The sequence below is a fragment of the Arctopsyche grandis genome, chromosome 4, assembly GCF_051622035.1.
Source record: "Arctopsyche grandis isolate Sample6627 chromosome 4, ASM5162203v2, whole genome shotgun sequence".
NCBI lineage: Eukaryota > Metazoa > Arthropoda > Insecta > Trichoptera > Hydropsychidae > Arctopsyche > Arctopsyche grandis.
This window is the reverse complement of record NC_135358.1, coordinates 5,439,319-5,465,894: the sequence shown is the minus strand read 5'-3', so window position 1 is coordinate 5,465,894 and position 26,576 is coordinate 5,439,319. Positions and strand designations below refer to the sequence as shown.

Sequence of the window (26,576 nt, the reverse complement as noted above, 5' to 3'; positions counted from 1 at the left end):
AGCCAAAGTCTGATGTAGACATAAACTTCTACATACATCCGATTGCCCAATCTAGTTAGGCGAACGTTACGCCAGATACGGCTAGTAATATTTATTGTAATTGAAATTTTAATATTCATATGTTGTAAAAAAAAAGCTATAAAACTCTCAATGAAACTATGTACAGACATACAATAAAATAAAAGAAAGATTTATAACATTTGTAATAAATTACTTTTATTGTATACAATTGCTAATGGTGTTGGAAAATCATAAGAGGGTACCGCGCTGCTTACTGACTAATGGACTCCGCGTACAATCATCATTACTTTTATGTTTTTCGGTAATATAATTACGTTAAAATTCCATTTAAGCGGTTCAAAGCACACTGACAAATTAAATCAATATCGCATACCTGCATAAATATTCTCGAGATCAATTCACGCAAGGTAACAAACACCGCATATCATTATTATGGAACGTTGAAATTTCAGAAGAGTGTTGCCATCTCATTATCGCTTTTTTTTTCATTCCACCACAAAGTGGAATTCAAATATACGGAAGACGATCACACACGTACTCCACTTCATTTTCATCTCGTGTAACCGGTGGATTACCAATCATTTGGTACGTGTTTTCGGCACGTGATTCGGACACCACTCCATCTGACACGTTCACCTCTATCCATATGTACATATAATACATGTAGGTCCAGAAGATGCGGCCGTCAACGTCAAACGTTTGTTTTGTAGGCCCACCGGTTGGTCTGTATGGAAATCGAACGTGTAATTTTCAACACGTGTCCATTCAAATTCCACGTCAATTTCGGCCATTCGATATGGGAGAATCGATCAAAGTGGGAAATGTTTTTACGTGATTGATTCCTAAGTGAAATTTTAGTAGGGAAATTATTTGACTGCGTTGAATTCCATTCTCATATCATAGAGATTGATTGGCATACTTGTGATCCAAAATTAAAGAAAAAAAAAGATTAAATTCTGCAAATAAAAGTGTGACATTTGATTTTGTTCAACAACAGTCTTGTCATATATTTTATTATTAAAAATTACGATGCCAAATAAATTAAAAACTAAAAAGAATCAATTTTAAATTGTAATTGGTCATAAAAAATTCATATTCTGAAAAAAGTTGCATACTGTAAATACCATTAATCATTATTGCAAGCGTTGCATATTGCAGATTGTTGCAATCTATTGCCTCATCCTGCACACATTTGAATATTGATTTTAGAAACCTTAAGTTTAAAAAAAATAATACGTTTAGTAAAATTTCAAACAAATACGCATTCTGTAATCTTGAGAATTCGATTTTGCTATCTGATTAATAAATAAACGGATATTTGATATCATCAAACTATTGGCTAAAATTATACAGGATGTGAAGTTAACAGTTAAAAGATCGCATCAAAACATCCTTGAATATACATATGTACATAATATAATAGTTGAACTTTGACATAAAATTTTTTATTTGAATAATTTCGGCAACCAAACTTCAACCACCTAATTCAAAATAAATACCAAAAAATCAAATGTTTATGTAACTTGCATCCCATTTTAGGATGTCTAATATATACATATATGTATGTTTCTATAAACGTAGTCTTAAATCAGTTGTAATGCTTAAAAGATACAACATTTGAGTCATTTCTAATCCGGTACACTCGTGACCTTTGCCCGTCAGATGCGTATCGCCGTATATTAATCATTCAATAAATTTTTATGGACCACGATGGGATGATTAAGTAATTATTAAATATTGAGTAACGCGAGCGGATCGACGGATGATCTATTACGTAGATCCCTGCGAAGATAGCCGTTGAAAAACAAAAACTAAAAATAAAAAAAATAAAAAAAGTTTTTCGGTCCGTTTCGAAGCCACTCTATCACTCGGTTACCGTTGTTTTTGTCTACCTCACCCCAGTGGTGTGTCGGTGCCCTCGCACTATTATTACCGTGAAAGCTGAATCAAAACAAGACAAAATAGTAAAAAAAAAATCATTTCGAAGAAGCTTCCATCTCATTTGTGTCTCAAATGTACGGTCAAGTCATAAGGCACGCCTGTCTTTTTTGGTTCGCTCGTTTTATTTCTTATGTCATCTCGAAACATCGGTAATGTCAGTACGAATATAACGGACGCAATGATTGTCTTACGTTGCATTAACTTTTTTTTACTCACAGGTATGTACAGTACCCTTAACGATCAATCTCGGCGATTCAAAAAATTTTACTGTACACAGTTCTGAATTGTTGATTTCTTAAAAATTGATTAGGCTTATTCATGTGTGTGTGTGTGTGTGTGTGTATGAGGTAGATGGAAATAAATATCAGCACCCCCGCTATGCGTCAAGAGCACAAGGAACGTTCTTCTTTGTTTTTAATGCATACATAGATCCAAGGCTATATACTGTGGGTATAGTAGACGTATGCCCGTAACCATTTACGCTCGAATATGGTAAAAAGACGAAACGGAAAAAAAGCTTTGAGGAAGATAAATTGTTCTTTAAACGCGTGTGTTATTTATTCCCTTGATTGAACAAGTAAAGTTTGTAATACAAACATATAGGCGTTTTCGAAGCGTACAGTAAAGCGTGTATTTAACAGCAATTTATTTATTACTGGCTCTCATAAAACTCTGAAAATACATCGCTCATATTCTGCTCAAGTCTTTGGGCTTGTAATTTTTTTCGTGTGATTAAATATCTGTGTGTACGTGTAGTAATAACGCAACAAATTTGGTGGAAGATTGGACTAATTTACCAAGAATGTTTCGTTTTAAATGTTGATTATATGAAAAACTCTTCAAAAAAAAAGTTAATCAAAAAATTCGTAGCCATGTGTAATGATAACAATTTTGTACGAATTTTGCACTATTTATTTTTATTCTTATATAATGCATATATCCATTATTTTCCAATCCAGAAGGTATGTGATTGGAAAACTAGAGGTGATTCAAAATATTTTACTGTATTCGAGCTAGTAAAAATGTAACATTGTAAAAGTTTATTAATCAAATAATGCTAAATCACGAACGTTTGAGTTTGAGAATTTGTTAAATAAAAATTATTATTACTATCCACCAAATCATTGCTCTTTCATTGTTGAAACATACATATGTACGTTGTGAGAAAATCATTTCGTATTTTTTAAATTCATATGTCAATTATATGTATATTTTAAGGTATAGAAATAAATACATATATACACATGCAATGTATTATAATAAATTATTACAAAACATGAAAATGTTTATGCTATGAATATAATTTTATATCGAAGGCAGACTGGTCCATAAATAAATTAAGAGTTTTCATAAAAACTTTGGAATTTTAATGTATTAATGATTAATATGTATGTATCTTCTGTTTCAAAAATTAAGATATGTAAGTTGTGATGGAAATTTATTTTATTGTAAAAATTTGAATATTCCGATGATCAAGTTCGCTTTTGATCTACATACATATGTACATACGTGTATTAAATTGCTTATAGTATTATCGTTTTTTATATAAATCTGATTTGGTATTTATTTTATTTTATACAGGCAGTGCTTCTGAATTCAACAACCATTTAGACAACTGTAAAAATTGCTCACTTAAATCAATTAAATGAGATTTCGTACAGAATCCAACTGAATGCCTTTTTTTTTCAATCACTCCATATAATAATTCGGGTCACGCGTAATTTCAAAATTATTCCAATATCAATTCCCACGAATTGATAATTGCAATCGTTTGCATCGCTTACACATTTTTTAATCCTTAAGAACATATAATAATGACTCAGATCCTTACACCAGCAATTTCGTATCCGCATTTTCTCACTCGTCATCCCTGGTAATAAGGCAAGCGAATGACAAAACCTGATGCCTTTTTCGAACTCGAATACTTACATTATCTCACTTCGAGATCATCGTCTTCAATGATGGACATTGTGCGCCTCCTTAAAACAATTTTATCTATCGACGATGCAATTTCAGATTGTTTCTCAAGTTAACTTTGGACAATTTGTTTTGTTGTTGTTGGTTTTTTTTGCGATCAACTGAGCGTATCCGCTTTTTTCATTCGTTATATGTGTACATAAACTGGAATAATCATAGTCATAAAACACAAAATGAGATGTTACTATGTATTTATGCCTTTCGCCAGCCTTTCACTTGTACTTATGTTATGACAAGGTAAAGGTCAATCGAATATGGGCGTGGGACCGACGAGAACTACCAGAATATTTTTGTATCTAATTTGTTAATATTTTTTAGGTTGCATACTTTTATTAGATACAGTCTTAATTGGCAAGTCCTTATACGTAAACGGTTGTAATAAAAAAAATCAGTTCCTCGATTCGAAAGTATCCAAAAAGAACAAAGAGCTCGAAGCCGTATCCTTTTATTTAGCATCGGCTGTGTATGATATGTGCTTATTGATATAATTGAGATCGTTCCGTGCCATTTGTTACGTGTGCGTGAGAAAAATCGTGTTCTTCGAAACTTTTTATGACAGATGCGAAGTCATCACTTCTTTTTTTTATTATTTCGTAATTATCAGAATGTTCGTAAGTACGTGCAATTTGAATTCGTTCGATTCAAGGTTGGTATTTTTCGTGCTATTTAATCGATCGCTATACATATACACATGGACGTATGTATGATATATTGAGAATAGTATAACATTATCACTATACAAAATTCAATTATTAATTTTTAATTTTTAAGGGCACCTTGATAATTAAAATTAAAATCACAATGAAAAATTGATCTATAATAAAAATACATTATTCTTTATTCTGTATGATTTGAAATTCAGAATCTTGTAAGAATTAGTACACTTATTTTTACGCCATTTTTGAAAGGGTTCTATTTTAATAATGACACCAATAGCTAAATCATTTTTCTTCGTTCCATTTATATACTTTTCAGTATGAATTTTTCAATTTCTAATATTATATGTAGTTATTTAAATGATTAAAAAATCCCACAGAAAATTCTTAGTATTCACAATGTAGTTATAACCTTTTTTTCCATTATATCTCTTCCAAAGAGCTATAATCAGAAAAGAAAATAATGTTTAATAAAACCCATCGATTGGACTATCGTAGAGATAAGTGTCTACAAAATGTATATTGTATTATACATATTATATATAGTGATTTTAGTTTGACGCATTGATAAATTGTCCAATTGATTAATGAGCTCTTTATGATATTTCCCAAAATTACAGATAGCAGAACTATAATAAATTTGATACTAAAAAAAATCATTTTAGCTTTAAGTCTGCCTTTACTGTTTTCTCTATAAAGCAAATAATCTTTGCTTTATTTTTTTGCTAAGAATCTTCACTATATTTTAGACAGTATGAGTGCTTATAGTGATGTAGCAGCAACACTTATTTCAAGCCTCCGCTTATAAGAATTGCCATTAAATTTTAAGCATTAAGATTTGAACGAGCTAGTGCGTTCTTATGCAAATCCAAAATTTAATTTTTATTTCCATTAATTATACGCTTCCTTAGCAATTGTGCAAACTTTTGATGACTTCTTGTGTTTGTATAATATTATATTTTTAGCTCGCACGTAAGACGGCCAATGTTGGTTAACTACAAATGTTTATTTTTCATCACGGGTGTCCGCGTCCATATTAATCAAAGGTCTCATATCGCTCATCGCCGTCAAACATTACCAAACGCACTATCTAACACCTCTAAAAGGCCAATGATTTATTATGTGCCATTTAAGTACAGCTCTAACGGAGGTTTATTTATTTATGATTTTTTTTTCGAATATAAAATTCATCCCATAATTGGAAATCGCACATTTTTCATAGTGACTTTTTTTTGGTTCTGTTCACGTTTACTCCTACCTACTTGGTAAGAGACTGCGTTCGTTTCATTTTATTTATCGCTTCCAATTAATAAAATTAGTCAAATGGAATGTTACAAAAACAAACGGGTGATATTCTTTTAGATAATATCATCCGATTAATTATCGAAGTGTGTACACTGGGCGGTTATCGGTATTCGGCGAGCGTTCAGAAACTAGCTCGCAGTTTATAACGATTTAACGACCAGCAATTTTAATTGTGCTTTTATTTATACTCGTTAAATTCGTAATTGCCGTGACCTTTTTAAGTTTTTTTTTATAAATTTATTTGTGTACGTATGTATATGTCAACCTTGACGGTATTGTTCACGCGAACAATCGAAATATAATATGAAAGTCGCGATTTCCTGCATAGAAAGAGACACGGTTCAAAGTTCGAAAGCTTCTGTTCAATTTAATTGAAGATAATAATTATTGATTCAGACGCGCGTTGAACTCGAGTCTTATCAGGGTCAGGAGCAAGCAATTTCTGACGAATTATATTATGTAGTATATTTATATAAATATACATATAATGAATTTTAGTTTTGTTCGCGCGAGACAAGGCCTTATCTCTCTTTCTCCACTCTCGAGGCTGTGTCAATTCGTTCTCCTGATTGCATGATGAATGTTAATACGTCGTCGGCGAGCATAAATCAGTGGCAGGAAGCAGATAAGAACATTGCACCTATAATTTAATCAAGAAGCTTGTGGAGAAGTCGCTCTTCGGCTTCCACAGTTGGCCGACCGGGCTCCGGTGTCGTGTTTCATATTAGAGCCAGATACGTTTTCAACATGTTTAATTACCGTTATTAATGCAATAAGGCAAATATTTATCGACGCCGTATTTTAGTATGCATCTTCAGGTATGTTTGAGTATTTTTTTATATTTTTAAACCGGCGCGATACATAGTTTCCGTCACCGCGAAAATTCTTCTGTAAAAATTTATGTCTTCATTCCGACGACGTTACGCGCCGCATTCCATTTTCGCATTTTTTCGCAATAAATATCGCCGAGTGTTCGATCTATAAATAATTAATCGCACATAAATAGGACAGCAGTGTAGCCGTCAAAGTAACAAGAAAATATGTTAAATGTAAACTGTTCCTATCTATCGTCTTGTTATGTCGAGCGCGGTTAAATTTATTCGCATTGTTTTTCGAGTAAATTGTCGCTGAGCTTCGCAGGCACAGGGCTGTTGAATTTTTCGACACCGAATATATTATATATTTTATTGAATTTCCACATCCTTATTTTGTTGTGTGCATATATTATAACGTTGGTGCAAATCGTTTATTATGTGTTAATAGCTCGTTTATGCTAATTTCATGTTTTACACGACTTTTAACCACAATATACAAGTTGTATGCTAGATTTCGACCATTAATAGCACTTACGCAAATGAATATTGTTGCGCTTTCGAACGTTTCAAAACTTTCGAATCCATTATTATTATTTCATTATAAATTCCATGGTCTTATGAAAAATATAATGCATAAATGTTTTAAAGTTGGTAAATCTGCAAAGCTCACTACATCAAAAAAATAGTATGTAAGTACATATTCTCAACACGCACTATGCTTCGGATTATCTTCTGGGTTTTAAATTAATCAGTAATTAAAATGCTTGCTGATGTTTCAGAATAAGATTCCAACGAAAACGTGCACCTCATATTTAATTCATCTATAGGTACAGAACGATCCATGATTCATTATTTACATACATTCAGAAATGTATCGTTTCAAGACTCGATTGAGAAGATTCAAATACATATGTATATATATATAATATGATGAAAAAATTGTTCCCAATATTATAAATACATATATCAATCACGATGACGTTAATTTAAAAAAGCCTTCATCATATCGAATATCATATTTAAATCATATGCTGCATAGCATATATATGATCAGACGAATCCCCAGGTTTGATTTGTATGTATGTTTTAATAATTCCCATATTTTTTTGTGAAAATAACAATATCAGGCAGTTGGTAATTTACAAAGACTTCATAAAAATGTCCATCCATTTTTAGCATTGTAAATCAATGAGCCGACTTAGGGCGAAAACACACCGAGTGGTATGGGACGTCATGTGTCACTGTTAAGCAAGAATAAATAAAGGGATAAATTATAACCGAAAACACTCCAGGGGGCGATTTTTTGGACTGTGTACCATGTACATATATGAGCTAGGGGAGCTGCATTTTTTCGCATGTTTGAAAGTATCTAAAAAAAAAACACGCACCACGTCCCACTCAGTGTGTTTTCGCCCTAATTCGAACTCTGTGAGATAATCTCGGATTTATAGCGATTTCAAAGGTGACATATTTTAGTGTTACGGCTACTGTTAACATTATTTATTTATTTTTTACAATTTCGCCATAGTGACATTACAGATGAGCTCCAGGTCGTTATTATGGCTAATTTATTACATAATTAACTCATAATAAATTTAATTTAAACTCATAATTAACGAGACATCTAAATACATAATTATTACATACATACACATTAAAATCGAAACAATATCTGACATCTATGGTCAGATATTACAAAAATCGATACGATTAATAACATTTTTCATGTAACAATACGAATTTTTACATTCGATAAACAACCACAGAGACAACTATGGTGAGAAATCTGGCGAAACCTGATATATAACAATAACTCAAGGTTTACAAAAGAAAATTGGGATGGAAAAGTCAATTTTACAGGAACCGTTTCAATGAAAATCAGAAAAATTGGCAAATTCTGCTAAGAAACGATCGACCTCGACAAACCAAGGTCTGGTCAACAAACGAGACTCTTAGTGCGAATCGACCCGTGACATCAAGCACGAAAGAATTCAATGCTCACCATTAGACCACGCTGCCCGTTATGAATAGACGTAGTTCTATTTTCACTTTTCAGTGACCATGCATATGTAGATATGTACATTCCTAATGCAACGCACACAATTGCGTGCTTCGACCACCATAGATTTTCCCCCTATTTTTTCCAACTAGACATGTTTACAGCCGATTGGCCGATGGGACGGGCCGAACAAATTGTTAAATATTACGTTGCCAGTTGACCACCCCTGAGGCAGAGACATATACACACACATCGAGCGGTGGATCAAACGTTAACCGGCCGCCGTCTAACCGGATGCTATCCGGCGGCGCGTGTCAATGTCGACCATCTAACATACACACACACACACACACACGTTTAGTAAATGCTATCTGTAATAATATAATACACACTTCACACGTCATTATACCGCTATGGACAAAACGCTAATTCGCTAACTGTTTCTGGCGTAACTTACGCCCCCGCTTATCTCATCTCCAACCCTCTAAATCACGACGTAAATAACTACATACTGAGTCTATCTTTAGTACTGATCGTAACGCAACGAATGTGTACATTTTATCAGACGTGTGTATATTTATGTAGTAGCCTTAATTTGTTGATTAATTATCGTATTATGTTAACTTTTGTTTTGAAACGTTTCAAATATATTTTTATCGTTTAATGTGATATGTTTCTTATCTCAAGATATAAATTAGGATTGTATAAAGAGTATGAGGTCACTCGGGAAACTTTTCATCAAAATATAGTAAGAGCGAAAACACACTTGAGTGGGACGTGGTGCGTAGGGATCCCAATCGAATATTCGAATATTCGAGTATTCGAATTATTCGTCTGGTTTTTCAGCCATTCGTTATTCGGATATTTTATCAACTATTCGAATATTATTCATTTATATATTTTTTTATAAAATAAATACACAAAATCAATATGAAAAGAGTGATGACGAAGAAGCCGACGATTATGAAGAAAATTAAATGTAATGGGGATAATTGTGATGAAAATGAAGATAATGAGGAAAATTAAATGTCTACATGAGAAGAAACAGATTTTTATTCATTAAATACAGAAATGTTTGAAGAAAATCACTTTTCGATCGATAATAATCTCTACGAAATTTTAGAAAACATCAGAAAAATAATACGAATATTTAAGAAGTCACTGACAAAATGTAATTTTTTAGAAGAAATCATAATGAAAAAATTGAAATTATTATTGGATGTAAAAACGAGATGTAATTCAATGGCAACTATGATAAGACGATTTATTCAAGTTTACGCACTAAAAGAATATTTTGAAAATTTTAATTGATGTTCTTACTCCCGTTGAAACCGCAATCAAAGAATTTAGCAAAAATAGTGCATCTTTAATAACAGCAGAAGGAGTTAAATTTTTATATTATATTTTATGCGTGTGTATTTTAGTTTTACATATTTTTTTATTTTTTTTTAATTATGTTTAATTATATGTAATTACCTTTTTTTAATTTTCGAATATATTCGAATATTCGAATAGCTCTTGATTTACTACTCGATATCCGAATAGTCGAAGTCGACGAATATCTGGGATCCCTAGTGGTGCGTGTTTTTTTTTTAGATACTTTCAAACTTGTGAAAAACCGCAACACCCCTAGCCCATATGTATGGTGCACAGTCGCAAAAATCACCCTCTGGAGTGTTTTCGGTGATAGTTTATCCTTGTTTGACAGTGATTGATAACGGCGAATCCCATATTTGAAGAAATGTAGGAGACACTTGTCGATTGCATATCGGTATGCACACACGTGCGACCTCCCAAACATATTAATTCTGCACGTGCACAGCGAGAAACCAAGGACACTTGACGTCCCATACTAATCAGTGTGTTTTCGCCCAAACTTAGTCTCACCATCCCATTTAAGAAAACTCCATTACCTAAAATAATTTTCAATTTTTGTCGAAGCTCGTGATTTCTCAGCAAACAAAGTATCATGTAATAAAATTTGCTTTTATATATTTTTTACAATCTCCTATTTATAATTTAAGGTGCATATTTGAAAACGAATGAAACATTTATACGCTAAGTAAATTCTCATAAATATTTTTTTATTATTATTTAGGGGATCTGGCGCTCCCATAGCCCCCCCCCCCCCTCTGGCTACAGCCATGGTATATGTACATACATACATACAGCATAATCGGAAAAAATATCAAAAACTTATTCATAATTCTTATAAATGTTCAGTTTTGAAATTTTCAATTTTTAATTTATTTAAAAAAAATCAATACTTCAGTAGCTTGACAGATATATGCATCACTGTGATTAAAATACAAAAAAAAAAACATATATATATATAGAATTAAAAAAAATGTATACATACATATGTAGATGTTATATAAATATGTAGGTGTATTTTAAATCTTTGTTAATCTTTCTAGAAAATATTTCACTATTTTATCTTATTTTAGATAATTTATCAACAGCAAAAAATCGATACATATGTATGTGCAAACATAAATTTTAATAAATGGTAATTAAATGTGTATACCTACAATTACATATTTTCAGTTCAACTATTTTTTTGTGAAATAATGACTAGCTTAGTATGTAGTCAACAGCCGATATTACGCTATGTATTCCATGCAAAGTAAATAAGCGCCTGCATATTTAAATGTACGTATTTGATCGTATGATCCTATGTACGTATTTGATCCTAAGTTGCCTAATAAATAATCTCATACAATAAATATCGATCCTGAGATAGAAAGCTCTCGATCGTGTGTCGTATTAAAGCTCGCGTTCGCACATAAATCATCTTCTTTTCAACAGTGTCTCGCCTCTTCTTCCAATAAAGGAATATATAAGTATAATATACGAAACAAATTTATTCATAGCGTGTAGTACGACCACGTCAATCATCGCTTATTCACTTTGTGGGTGTTTTCACTTTTAAACCATTATTTTTTTATTACCAAATCTGTGGTTAGATGTGTAATTGAATGATTTTCGGCGAAGATAAGCGCCGTCTCGCACTACCAACACGTGGGTCGCAACACCATAAATATTCACTGACAATAAAATTTTATTTCGTCGATAATTATTTATCTTCTTCAGAACGAAAACAAACTATTGTGTTAAAAATACAAGTAAATATAATGTATTGTGAAAATATTTGAACTTGAACTTCATGTGTGTATTTGTATCTATTATGAGTAGTTACATGCATTCTATGCGTGTGTATATAATGTAATATAAATTCAAATTGATTGTACTGTATTGTGCAAATCTTCGTGTACTTCAATAGAGCACGTGTTCAAAAATTGGATACTTCATCAATCATCCATTCGACGTACCTTTCTCCAAATATATGTGTATACAATTTTTTTTTTCAATTTAAAAACTCGCATACGTGTATTCATACTTGCCTAATTGAAAAATTAATTGAACTACATTGCTTACTCGCTGTCGTTAAGTACCTATGTACATACTATACATACATGTATGTATAACCTTGGCTTTACTATTATTAGACATTATATTTTATAAATATATTTACTTCAAGAATATGTTTGAAAATAATTTAAATTTTATCTTTTAACAACTATGAACTGAAAATTAAAACACTATTCATCTATTGTATGTATGTACGTATATCTAATATAGCACAATATTTATTATATACATATATATTATACATATACGTAGTATCTATGTTTATAGCATTATCCTTGTATCTGTTAATTTTCCAAGAATAACTTGGGCAATTATATACATAAGTAAATAAACATAAATACCTATACATATAATTGATTAACAACTCGATTTATTTCTTATTTGAAGGTGAGATGATTTTCTTTTTTGTCTAATATTTCTTAATCCTCAGTTTTCATCTTAGATACACCAAAGTTGGTAATTAGACTAGGCAGTTTTTTAAAGGAGTTGAATTAAAACAAAATTTTCCGAAAAATAATTTAAATTTTCACGAACAGTGATGGACAGTTAAATTAGTTGTAAATAAAATTCAATTAATAACTTTTGAAATCCACAGATATATACATATGTACATATCAAAGGTACTCGTATTAACAATAAATTACATCTTCCAGTTGTAATATATTTTGACTACATAGTTGGAATATGTTCCATCTAACCTGGTACCACCTACCATTATAGTTGAAGTGTATTTTCGGTTGTAATACATATATTTGAACTGATTTCAATATATTTCTTCTACCCACGTAAGTTGATTCATATGGCGAATTAAATTCCAACTGGCCAAAATATATTACAACTGAAAATACAGTTCAACTATAAGTTGGTTGAGAGGTAAGGTTTTCGTGAAAATGTTACTCGACTAGTAAATTGAGTTGGAAAGTCACACTTTTGCTTTGAACACATTCTTAGAGTCATCGTAATACGGTACTCATTACCTTTATTCGTAATATCTAACTAATATTAACGCATTATTGAATTCTAAAGCATACGTAAAAACATCAGAGCTATCCAGACTCAACTGTTATATTACAAATGGTGCACTTGTTGAAAGTGTATTTGTGCTTGTAGATACATAATTTACTAGTTGAATTGTATTCGGATATGAATGACCTAAAACGCCAATTGGAATATATTACAACTGAAAATTCACTTTGACTGTAACATACATATATCTACACTAACATTAAAATATGATAATAATAAAAATACTAAGAAGAAAAATGATGTGTAAATAGAATGGATAATGATCACTGGATTGGTAGCTATTAGATTAGAATATACCCAAGATGTATTGTAAACATAATTTAAGAACAATAAGAAGCATTTAAAAACCAACAATAATGTATGCATGTACAAAGGTATAGACTTATATTAGGTATAGCGCTTGTAGAGATATAATTTACTATATAGTTGAATTGTAAATGACCTAAAACCCCAGTTTTGATTATATTACAACTGAAAATACACTTCGACTGTAACACATACGTTTTTTTGTCTACTTCGAATTTGATTCACATAGAGAATCATTCTTATATGCAAGCGTACAAAATTGTCAATGTACAAACAGAGCAGTTGCTACATCATTATTTATTATTATTTATTTCGTTTCGAACAATACCGTTGTTAACGTGAAAATCGTTGTCAGGAAAAAATGTCGACTCGGAATACAGCCGAGACAAATAAAGGCCTATCATGAAGGCCCGAGGGTCTCTCTTGCGCCACTCGAATCGCCAAGTCATCGGACAAAGATTGAATCAAGACTGTTCAATGTCAGACGTCTGTTCCGAGTCAAATCGAGAGCTCCTAAACGCTGGATCATCTCAGACCGAAATACAAATCGGACCCAGCAGAAGACGACGCGTTAAGAAATCGATTACTCGTAAGAGACGACCTTTCAAGTATCCCCATTGTACGATTTTAAACTAATATTTGGGAGAGTCGAGCTGACGAGCCGCAGAACGTGACTTCTATCATTTTTTACCCGAGTATTTCGTAAGTTAGCAGATTGAATTTATATTTGCGTGGATCATCTTAACTTCTTAACTTTATTGCCACACTTCGAGGCGATAGCACTTTTTTATGTAGCGGTCATTATATTATACATTATATATCTTGCCGATCGTTTTACGACCAATTATTGACAGTGGTGTAGGACCGTGAGCGATTTGAAAAGCACACAATTCACCTTATATACAATGTGTATAACTATGTAGTATCTACTCGTATTATAGATTGGTACCTACGAGAGAGAAGAGCCGCGAACGGATTATGAAGACCTTTTCGGTGGAGCTTTTGTGCGCTCAATAAAAGCTCGCCATGCTATACAAAGAATAAAAATAGGCTGAACAAAAAATAAAATCAAATAAAAAGGCTAACGTCTGAGGTTCCACCACCGTCAGACGAAATTAACTCTTTTGTCGGGTTAATTTTGACACGTTTTGGTCACGTGTGTTTACTTTGACACGCCTCTTCCGATCGCCAAATTTGTACGTAGTCGATTGTTGTGTTGCGTTCGTTCTTTTTTTATGTTACTATTTAATTTGCATATTTATGTTTCGCATTGTATAAATAAATTACGGTTGTAAACGTTCGGATATTACATTTTAACCGTGCGTAATTCTCGTCGAATTAATTTGTGTATTAATGCCTGTCAAACTGAGCTATATAAAGGCTATAAATTATAAATATAACAGTTCTATGTTTGCTTAACTTATTTGATATATTCTATTGATTTGAAGCGTATATTTAAATATAATAATATACTTTTACCTTTTTAATTTTATTGTATTAAATTATTTTATTAGGTTGAAAATTGATAAAATTTCAAAAGACGAATCTAGAATAATGGATTCCGTTTACCGGCTATTATTGATAATATACCATTATATCATTTTGGTCGTAGCATATATGTATGTACATATGACTGGATATGTGTATACATAGATATTTATAAAAATTTTGTACCAAAATCAATACCCAATTGATTGATTTATTTTTAATTTGCTTAATTTCTTAATTTTATCCACATGCGTAGAATCAATTGATAAAATATTGTGATTGTATGAAAATTCAACTTTGAGAATACTACTAATTTGTACTCAATATCGATTTCTGATGACGTTTTTTAGTACATATGTCTGTTTATTTTTACTTTTGCAATCTTCTCAATAATCTATAATATTTATTTTAAAATATATTTATAAATAAAATCTCATTTGAATGGATGATACATTTTGTAAGTCCATTTATAGCATTTTAATATTATCAATATTTTTAAAAACAAGCTAGATGTTTTTCTTAAACTTAAAAGAAAACTAGACGTCTTTCTTAAAACTCAAACTTCAAGGATTTTTATAACTATAAATTCTAAAGCTAGACTTCTTTCTTAAGCTTAAACCTAAAGGATTTTTATGATTCTTCTTTTCCAATATCTTTTTTTTAACATTGTAATTTAAAAAGTTTTTTTTTCTCTTCTAATTTGTATATATTTAATTAAAATCCTTTGCATCCATCGGCTTTGCCACCTACCCTCAGTATGTAGAATGAATAAATATTTTTTGTAGAATTAAGAAAAACCATGAAAATTGTTAGAATTTTTTAATGAAATATAATGTAACCAGGCTACATAATTATAAGGCCGAGTAGAATAATGATTCTTTTTTATTTTAATTATTAGTATGTCGATTGAACTTCAAAGATTCCTCTTTCGCTAGGCGTACCTTCCTAATTAATTACGTCTAGCTCAAATACAGAAACACTTTCCTTTCAATTAGTTTGCATCGAGCGATTCTTCGGAAGTCCTCGCGTTTGTACACAAGTACTATCTCACAGTTTAACAAAGTATCGTGTGTATTATTAGCGTAAACGTATCGGCCGATAATTGTCTCACGACCAATTCGAGAATCGTTCCGGATGCCGATTAACCGTCTGCAAAGAAGCCAGCGAGAAGTGGCGAAGAAGAATATACCCACCTCGGGTGGAGAGAGAGCACCTGTAAACAAGTTGAATTTGTTGTTTCTTTTCGAGATATAAAATTCTCGGTAGTTGAGGCTAATCTGAACGAGAAATCCAATGTTGTGCGAGTCGCTTTCGTACACCACAACACCGTATCGGCAAACGGCGCAACGATCTGCCTCTCCTCTCCTACCACCGTCGCTTCGGTCGGGCTAAAAACGGATACACTTAGCTCTAAATAGTTTAACTCGCCGTTTAATAAGACGGTCTTAAATTCGGTCATATCGAAACATGCCGCTTGATAAATTTATCTCTCGTTCGCGAATAATATAAAGTATAAATCAGCGTTATCGTCGCTCTATCGCCGGAGCTCTGGCTTTGTGGGTCGCGACCGATCCTTTTCGGTCGCTCGATGTCGATGTCGTTGTTGCCACATTCTTCTAAATACCGATTTAACACCTAGCCGACTGTCTTTGGATTAAATTCTTGGCCGATATCCGAAATGTCAACGGCGGTCACTCGCGTAATTAGTTCCGCGCATTCGGACAATGACTATACTTCGCTGCAATGTGCTATGTAAAAGAAATCGCGTTGAAAATTTTATCGTTTCGACGAAAATCTATATTGCAATATATAAATGTGTATTTTTTGTGTTGATTAAATTCGATTTATTGTTTGACATTGGATTTTATATACATACATATGTGTGAATGTACACTAATGCCGTTTAATTATCACAATTCATAGAATTGCAAACGCTTCTTTAATGATGATCAAGTTATCTATTCAGAACCATAGTTATAAAAGGAATTAATGAAGGTACATTTAATATTTTATTTTAATTATCACATTTTATTCTCTTTCAATCAAAAAATGCTACCGATGACGTATGGATGTGAAACTTGGTGCTCCGCTACAAATGGTTGCAAACTACGCGGCCGCATGCTCATTTCGCTGCATGCTCATTTCATATTTTTGTCTCGGCTTTTGCCATTTTAAACTTGCCAGAAAGATCCAATTCAATTTTAAGAATTGCCAATAATCAATGTACATCGAAATGTCATCTGCGCAACCCCATGAATATCTCGTCTTTCGTACATTCTGAAATATAAACAGTCAAAATTCAATCGAAATGAGCATGCAGCCGCGTGGTTTGCAACCATTTGTAGCAAACCCGAAACTTGGATATTGAACACCGAGATTCTAGACAAAGTCCAATGCACTCAAATACGTGTAGAACGGTGTATGCTTGGCATAGCTGGGAAAGACTGGAAGTGGAATGCGTGGGTGAGAAGTGGAATAAGTGGGTGAGAGTACTGGATATAGTGGATAGAGTGAAGGGATTGAAATGGCAATGGACAGGCCACATGGCTAGAAGAATAGACGAGAGGTGGTCAAAACAAGTGCTAGAATGCTAAAGAGTAAAAGGAAGATTGCAGGGATCATGGGTAGAAGAAATTAGGAAAATGTGTAGGGTGAGATTTTAATTTATTTCAATCGAACATGTACATACATATGTACACTCGCCTTTACAGATCGCTCCCAGCCGACGAGTGTACTAATACAGATACAATAAGATCAATACAATCAATAAAAGAAGTTATACAATGTGAATTCATACAAACATCATACACAGTGACATCTATGGAGAAATTTTTGCAGCATTTTATTATACAAATTGGTGAACCTCAAGACACTGAATAACTTGAGATTTGCAAGAGAGATTTGAAAATTAAATGCCAATTTTACAGAAACCGTTTCAATAAAAATCAGAAAAATTGGCAAACCCTGATAGGAAACGATCGGCCTGGGGTCACAAACCAAGTTCTGGCCAGTAGCTACGAGTGGGAATCAAACCATGATCACTCTGATCCAAAGCATAATATGCTAACCATTAGTCCACGCTGCTGGTTGGTGGAAAACAAGAGTTGCGCAAAACATACGAGTGGATACGTGTTGAAAAGGCCGTCATCCAGAAGTGGATGGTGAAGGCTGTATATGATGATGACCTGAAAAAAAATCAACACAAGTTACTGTCATAAAAGTGGACCTTAAAACGCATGTAAATATATAAAAACATACATAGGTATCAACTATATGAGATTGTATGCATATATTTTCATATGTATATAAAATATTCTTAATATAAATAATAATTTTACATATTAGAGATGTATGCATGTATTTTCATAGTCCTGCATAGATAAAGTATATGCATATACATACATACATAAAAAAAATCATTGATTTTCATCATAAGAAATAAGTGGGATTTGATTTTGGAAACAAATTTCGATCAGTAAATTTCATCAATGGAAATTATTAATTAATTACATTTGTATGTATATATGTTTGTTTTATGGGTCAATGTGCAAATCTATAGTTTTAATATAAAACCACTGAATTAAAAATAGTGCATAGATATCTTAAGACTTGAGTTACTGTAACTTAGACCGTGGACCGTTTAAATACTTCAACTTTTACCTGTCCGAGTATTTTTCAAACATAATCATGCGATGAGAATCATATGTAGGTACTTTGAAAACATTTAATAATTTTAGAATATATTTTTTTAACGATGAAATATATCCTTAAATACATTTTAGTGTCTTATTACTAAATCTAGTAGGTATTGAAAATTACGTTGCAAAAAAAAATAGTGATTTTATGGCGGATTTTTTTGTGTCGAACTACATTTTTCGAAATATTTCCAAACCATAGGATCATAAGTTATTATTAATTTAATAATTTCCTCTAGTATAAAATTTACGACCTGCTCACTCGATCAATTTCAATCTTCCAACAAAATTACACCATACAACCAGTCTGCATCGGCACTCAAATTTATACAAAACCCCGAGACTTTAAAGCAGCCATGCCGTTTTAGTCTGCACAGATGCATTGTGCATCAGTGTGCAACTGTGCATTCATTCGTAGGCGCAGTCCATCGCCATCCATACGAAGTGGTAGTGGCGAAGTTAGTATCTCGCCTCAAATGGCAAACGTAATGGGCGTATAAGTATAACATTCGAACACATCCACCGGGGATAGTTAAATAGCAACAAGCGGTAACCTCAACAGCCAACAACAACAACAACAACAACAGCAGCAGCAACACCAACACGGCTAGCTCCTCACAAATCTCCTAGTAGAACACATACACATACACAGCCACACACACATAGTACCGGGCCGTGTATAAATCGACCGTGGGAACACTCCACTTTTGCCTATCCAGCCGCACAAGGTAATCGCAAACTGTTTTGTCTGCTAGCAGCCTCCAAATATGTGTATGGGTGTATGTACATGTATGCATTATTACAATCAAACTTTCGCTTCGGACGCTTCGAAGCTTTTCACCGAGCGAGGAAAACGTGTGAAAATGATGCGCGTTTGCCTTATAAGATTTTTCTTTTCAAATTTTTCGTACTCGTGTTCAATGTCTTGTATTATTATGCAATGCACACTGTTATAAATTTCTGCTTCTACATAGCGTTGTAGGTCTTTGTCAGGCTGTGAAGTATTTTTGGAAAAAAATGCTTACGGATTATATATAATACATAAGTCATAAGATGGCAACTATCCATCATTTTCAATGTATTATTTTTTTTTCAAATTAGGAATTGTACATAACATAACATGCAACCTCGATAAAACCAAATAAAAATATATCTTCAAGTTCATATAAAGATGAAACGAGTGCTGAATTGTTTCAAGTATGTACCTACATATATATGTACAGTGGTGTTGTTGGGCCAGGTCGCCGCCTTGTTACTATAAAAATTTGATTTTTGAATACAATTAAAAAATATTTTTGTTTATATTTCATATAAAATTTTGACTCTCGTTTTAACATTTGGTGACTACAACCGTATCCTCACTCAATTGGTCATTTGAGTGCAGAAAAAAATTGAATAACAGCCCAAAAGCAATCCATTGAAAAAATTATAGACACTGAATGATGCCGAAATCGAATCATCTAACAAAATTTTCAGAACTGTATATTATATTGCAAAAAATAATAAGCCTTATTCAGACCACAATGATTGACCTTTTAGGTTAATTAGCATTTGATTTTTTATAGATATTTGTACTACCAATATTAGGATACATATTTTTTAAGTAATCAAAGAAGCGGGGGGGGGGGGTTGTTAAAATTAAACAACTATTCATAGAACCAAGAAGTCGTATACATCGATTGCATACTGAAATAATGGACAGGTCTCATAATAGAACGTACATAAATAAACTAAATTAGTCATTTAACATTAATTTTAGACGAATGAATATGAAATTTTAACAAATTATTATAGAGAGTTGTAACCAAATTAAAAAAAACCTATTTTTAAAAATATAATGTACATACATACACTGATATTATTACTCTTATGGCCAAAACCAACTCGGTTGTTACAGCCAAAGACGTTGATGACTATTAAACAAAGTAGAAAGCGCGTGTTTATCTATCTATGTATCTTCAAAACGAGCTGTTTTGCAATTAAACATTGTTTAATTTAAAAGGTTTGACTTATCAAAATATGATCAAATACTTCAGTTATAAAAATCAATAAAAACTTAAATACATCTATGTATGTACATAAACCACCGCCGAAGCGCGGTATTTATTGTGAAAGCTTCCGATTAGTGGGGATTTTATTCGTAATAATAAAAATCGATTTCATGTATGTGTATTTTTACTATGATTCAACAACGCATTTACGATTACCCACAGCATATGTATGTTTGTTCGTTGGCTACATTCAGTTTCCCATTAGAAGCCATTACAGTAATGGCGGCTCAGATCCGACCGAAATCCATTCGATTTCTCATAAAATATCCGTTCGGGAATTCAATGCAACTCAACCCGAGAAATGGCTTAATAACGAGACCTCTTTAAACCGACGCTCTTTTTATATTTATTGTATTCTTCCACCATTATATGTAGTTTTTCCTGTACGCGTCAATAAAACAATATTTGAACAGTAACGATTCGTGTGCGTATAAATTTTATTAATATCAAACTATGTAGTCTCTTACGGGTGTATTGTAAATTAAAATTAAACTGATTTACACACGGACACTTTTATAAGGTTCTAAATATACCCGGTCTACTTTTTTGTTGTTGTCTCGGCTGTGATCTTGAACGCTGTACGTATTATTACCCAACAATAAAAGTGTTGTTAATTTATTGCAATTATCAAACTGGGTAATTATCAATCAGGCCACGTGTGTGTGTATGAACGCGTATTATTTTTACTCGAAATTTATATGTTCCGTTTCCCCCGAGCGCTAATTTAACTTCACATTCGTACGTAATTTATCGGTGAAACAGTTAAATTGATTTGAAACGTGTTACGAAAAAATAAAACACCCGAAAAAAAAACCGATTCTGTCGCATATAACTCAAGAAAACAATAACGGATCGAAGGCTTTTTTATTACGCTTCGACATGATTTTGTCCACTTTCACCGGTCGTATCCGTTTTTTTTCTTCGTATTTTGTTATCACGCGATCTTATCTCTCTCGGTGTCTTGTAAAACATGTGTGTTTCAATAAAGTGTAATTAAAAAATCGTGGAAAATGAAACTCGACTTTGCGTCTGCAAGTTTACGTGACTTCTTAATCAAACTATGTACGATTTATTCAAATTTTACTGCTTAAAGCAAATCTTGTCGTATGATTTTAACATATCAATATAATGCTTGAGAAAATAAATAATCAAGATATCAATACATAGATAAATATATATGAAAATCTTATAAAATTTATAAGTATGTATACATATATCTCAAGAACTTTTTAAATGAATAATATTAATTATACAGAATAATTGACTGATGTACTAATCAGTGCTATTTTTTAAAAAAAGTGCTTATTTTGAAATAAAATTTTTCATTTTACACATAGAGAAGAAATAAGAAAAAATACAATCCAAATGAAATTAATAATAAAAGTAAAAAAAAACCACGACATGTTAAATAAATATTTTACCAATTCATAGTTTAGCTTACATACATCTACTGACATTAAATAAATCAAATATATTCAACTTATTCCTGAGTTAGATGAATAATTGGTGATAAACCTAAGCATATCTAGAAAATGGTTTTATCTGTGTAGTATGTATATGAAATCTGATTAAACTCGTCAATTCAGAGCAGTCGATGATGCCATTAAGAATACCAAATAATCAAAGTATCATCATTATAATCATCAGTATAATCATCCTTCTGTCACACAGTTTTGATAAAAAAAATTTTTTATATAAATGATAATGCCGCTGACATAATTGTTATACTTAATTGTTAAATTTAAATTTAACAAATTTTATGAACTTTTTTATGGATATACTCTATTAAATTAATATTTATAATAATATGTATTTATTTATTCCGTCATAATATAACACTAAATTATATCTTATGTACATATGTACTTCCAATTTAAATATGTATGTGTGAAATCAAATGAGGCCATTCTTTATTAATTTATTTAAATATGAAATATTTATATGTATGTATGTATATAATATGTATGTTTGCAATTAGTATTGTATATTATAATATGTACATGCATATGTAGACATATCATAAGTACGTTCCTAAGTTGCAACGTTCACATGCCTTTCATACATCATGACTGATTTGCTCAAATCTTCACAATAGCTTTTCAACATTGAATTCCTAGAAAAAAAAACGGAAAAAAATCTATTTACGAATCTGAACGGTCTTTGCAATCGAATACTGAAAGCAAAAAAGTCATAGCTTCAGTTCTAAATCGAAAAAAAAAAACACTGCGAAACTTTCGCATCTACCAAATCAACCTGCATAGATAGGTGGATATAATACCTATATTCAATCAAGAGGAATATCGACGGCGCGGCCAGATACACTTAAATCCGGTTATAGAGCAAAAACAATATCTCGTACCGTTTACGGACAACACTCAATGTCGTAATCTAAATAGGCCATAGTCTCTCTTTCTCGACGAATGATTTACGGCACCATAAACCGGCGAGATTACATGATCTATTACCGTTCTTATCAAATCAATTCGAGATGGCCGTTTGCCCACACAAGCGCACCAGGTTCGACACCATCTTCCGAACACCCTCGAGCACCGAATTGTTATCGACCAGATCTCTCATCTCTGGACTGTTATCACACCGTTCCGGTACAGTTTTAATGGCGAGCCGGCCGTTGTAAATACGCTAACGACAGCCATTGTAAATTTTCACTTTTATAGAGGAAGCCCGCGGCCGAAGCCGGCCGGGTCACAGGTCACCACTTTTTTGTGGGAAATAGGATCGGTACATCGCAAACAGTTGTAAATTTTGCCGGCCGTAAAGCGGTTGACATAACATATCATTTCACCGTTGATTGTGCCCCCACTCGGTTGATTTACGCTGTGGTTTTAATTAATTGAAGGTTTGACACGAACAAGTCGACAAAGGGTGCCAGTAAACTAAGAAGAGATTTAATCAACGCAGAGATCGCCAACCTTCGAGACCTTTTGCCGCTGCCTCCGTCTACCAGACAACGGCTCTCGCAACTGCAGCTCATGGCGCTCATCTGTGTCTACGTGAGGAAAGCCAACTATTTTCAGCAAGGTATGTTTAAAATTTTCCATTTTTATTATATTAAATAAGTGTTAAATAAGTTTATTTTTGGTGTGTACAATTCCTTTCGTCGACTCGGATTTGTCTTGAGATATGCTAGGCTATTTTCCAACCCTTTGTCTTCTCGCTTGCTTTTCAACTCGCTTGTGAGAATCAAGTTAGAGTAAAGTGCGATTGTGCGGAATCCGCATGAAGCAAATTTCTCTCCAATGATTGAGAAAGTGCAAAAAGAATCTCTTCGTTTCCTATACTGGAAAGAGTATGGGTATTACCTATATCTCTCCTTTTGGGCATACTTGGATATAATTCCCTTGAAGTTCAGAGAAAATTCTCATTAAATCGTTCTGTTCTCCAGCTTCTACATGGTAATACGTCATGCACGTCGTTGCTGGAACAGTTGGGACTTAAGTTCCTAATAATTTGTATCAAATGTAGACTCCATCATTTGTACCTGCTGCTCGCATTTTTGCTTTACCGAATGGCTCCTATTCCAAGATTTATCTGACTTCTCAATGGAACCGTTGTTGCTGAGCCTAAATGTGGTAGGTTATCGTAGATTATTTTAACCTATTTGTCTGGTAGCTTGCGCTCATCATTATTTTCATAATTGAATGTAATTTATGAGTCGAGTTTTGATCTTCTCTCTTCCTTTTGGACCTCGAAGAGATATTTTGTATTTGCGGCTGGTTTTTATATATTGGTGCTGCCTATAGGTGCAAGACATTCCCTAATTAAAATTTTATTATTTGATATTTTCACTTCATATGCTATTATTATAATGCCATTGTTTTTTATGATCATGTAGAAATGTATTTTTTGTACGTGTATGTATATATTTATGGATTTTTATTTCTCACATCTCTGTATTTTTTCGACCATTATGACGAATTAGGGACTTCTGTAATGCCACATGGTCCAAACTTAAATTTAATCATTGTTATGGGTTCGTTTTATGAAATTTCTAATATATCTACTCTACATTGATCATTTTCCGCGCATTGGTCTCTAACAGTGATTGTGTGCATTTTGCGATTTGCGAATGGCGATGTTTTAGTGTGCCTATTTAGATCTTTTGACGATAACCTTTTCGGCGCAAGGCCATCATCATCAACGGTCGCTCTCCCATACAATGAAACATTCATTCCGTGTGACATTTGTAACGCTCCGTCTAAATGCTACGAATGTCATAACGCGCATTGATGTAAAAATTTTCTATATAGACCGTCTCAAATTGAGGCTATAATTTAACATCATTAAATCGCCTTGATATATACATTTTTTTATAAATGTGACATTCTTTCGGATGATTCGATTCCGCGTTCGCATTCAGCTTTTAACAGTAGGTCTACAATTGTATGCGGAAAAGTACATAGATAGACAATCGTTCAATTAACATCGTCAAATATTGTTCACAAGCTTAAATTTAGCCTTTATTTATTGAAAATAAATTCAAATTATGTATAAGTTGATTTTAAACTAAAGATTAATAGGTTTTCATGAAAATTTAATCCCTACTTACACGTTGTATGTAGAGCTTTCATCTAGTTCAGCTTAATTTTTCTTATATAAAATTGAACTTTTATATTTTTCGGTTTGTCCACCATACAAAAATATAGTTTTCAATTTAAATATAATCTCCAATTTTGATACACAATGTTTGGTATAAGTTAAGTCTATAACCGATTTTTAGAAGGGGTCGAAAGCATTAAGAAAGTCAATCCCAACATTTTCTGAAACTATTTAGTTTTTTATTTTATTTCTTTTCAACTTTCACATTCTAGAGTAACGCCGGAAAATTCGACTAGTTTAATCTTATTGTTCAAGGAAATGTTTGTTATCATTCTTACTATTTTAAATTTTGGAATTATTTAGTTTAAATAATTAATGAAAAATCATCAGGCTGAAAATATACCATAGTTTTATATTATTAAATTAAAATTTATATTATTTAATAAAAACAAAAATATTTAGTACATATAGTAAAGAAACAAGCCCATGAATTTTTTAATGGTAATAAAGAGGTTGTATTAAAGATAACAAAAGCCTTGAAACAAGTCCAAATGAAAATACATATTTTCAAAAATATACATTAATGAATCATCAAACATCCACTCGTATTCAAAGCTCCCATGTAGCCACCCAATCATCGATCTTGCTAAATTGACCGATCAATCATACAATGCGTATTATAACGCGGGGCTCGGTAGCCATGGGAAAAATGGCAAATTCCCCTATGGCGTTTCGGCTCCATTTTCCCCGTTAATAACGATGCAAGATGGCTAAAATTCACACCGGTGTGTGCACCATTCTCCACAGCATCACCACCAACACCACCATCATCATCATCATCATCAATACGTCGATCCATGGGCAGCGCCCGCATTCTTACGCAAGTCTCCCACAAACGCGAAGGGTTCCCAAACAATCTGCGCATTCCGCTACGAACACGCAAAACACACCTCATTATTCAAATGGGGGAGAGACGAAGGCCTCGAGACACACGTGCTTACATGCACACATATATGTGTTTGAATTGGTATAAAATATCTTCATGAAGATGCTGTAATTACGATTAAATCCCCTCATATTGCGTAAGGTATATTACTCTATGGAGGTTTAGACTTTGATGGCGGAAAATTTAAATGCATCACGCATATACTACTGCATGCTGGTTTCATATTGTAAGTTGAATAGTAGCAAACTATCAATTATACCTTTGACTCTTCTTGATAGTCTTAATAATAAAAATAAATTATTATGATCGCTTAATAATATGTACACAAAAATTGTCCATTTGTGTGTAGGTTCACGTGAAA

General features: G+C 32.5%; 1 protein-coding gene across 1 annotated transcript in view; it reads left to right on the top strand.

The window, feature by feature from the left end:
- The first annotated feature begins 23,200 nt into the window (after positions 1–23,200).
- The window catches only part of LOC143910404 (PAS domain-containing protein cky-1-like), a 66,175-nt gene continuing 62,799 nt past the window's right edge, over positions 23,201–26,576 (top strand). The window contains 2 exon segments of the mRNA XM_077428855.1: positions 23,201–23,329; positions 23,388–23,751. Of these exon segments, the coding sequence (XP_077284981.1) occupies positions 23,201–23,329; positions 23,388–23,751 (493 nt within the window).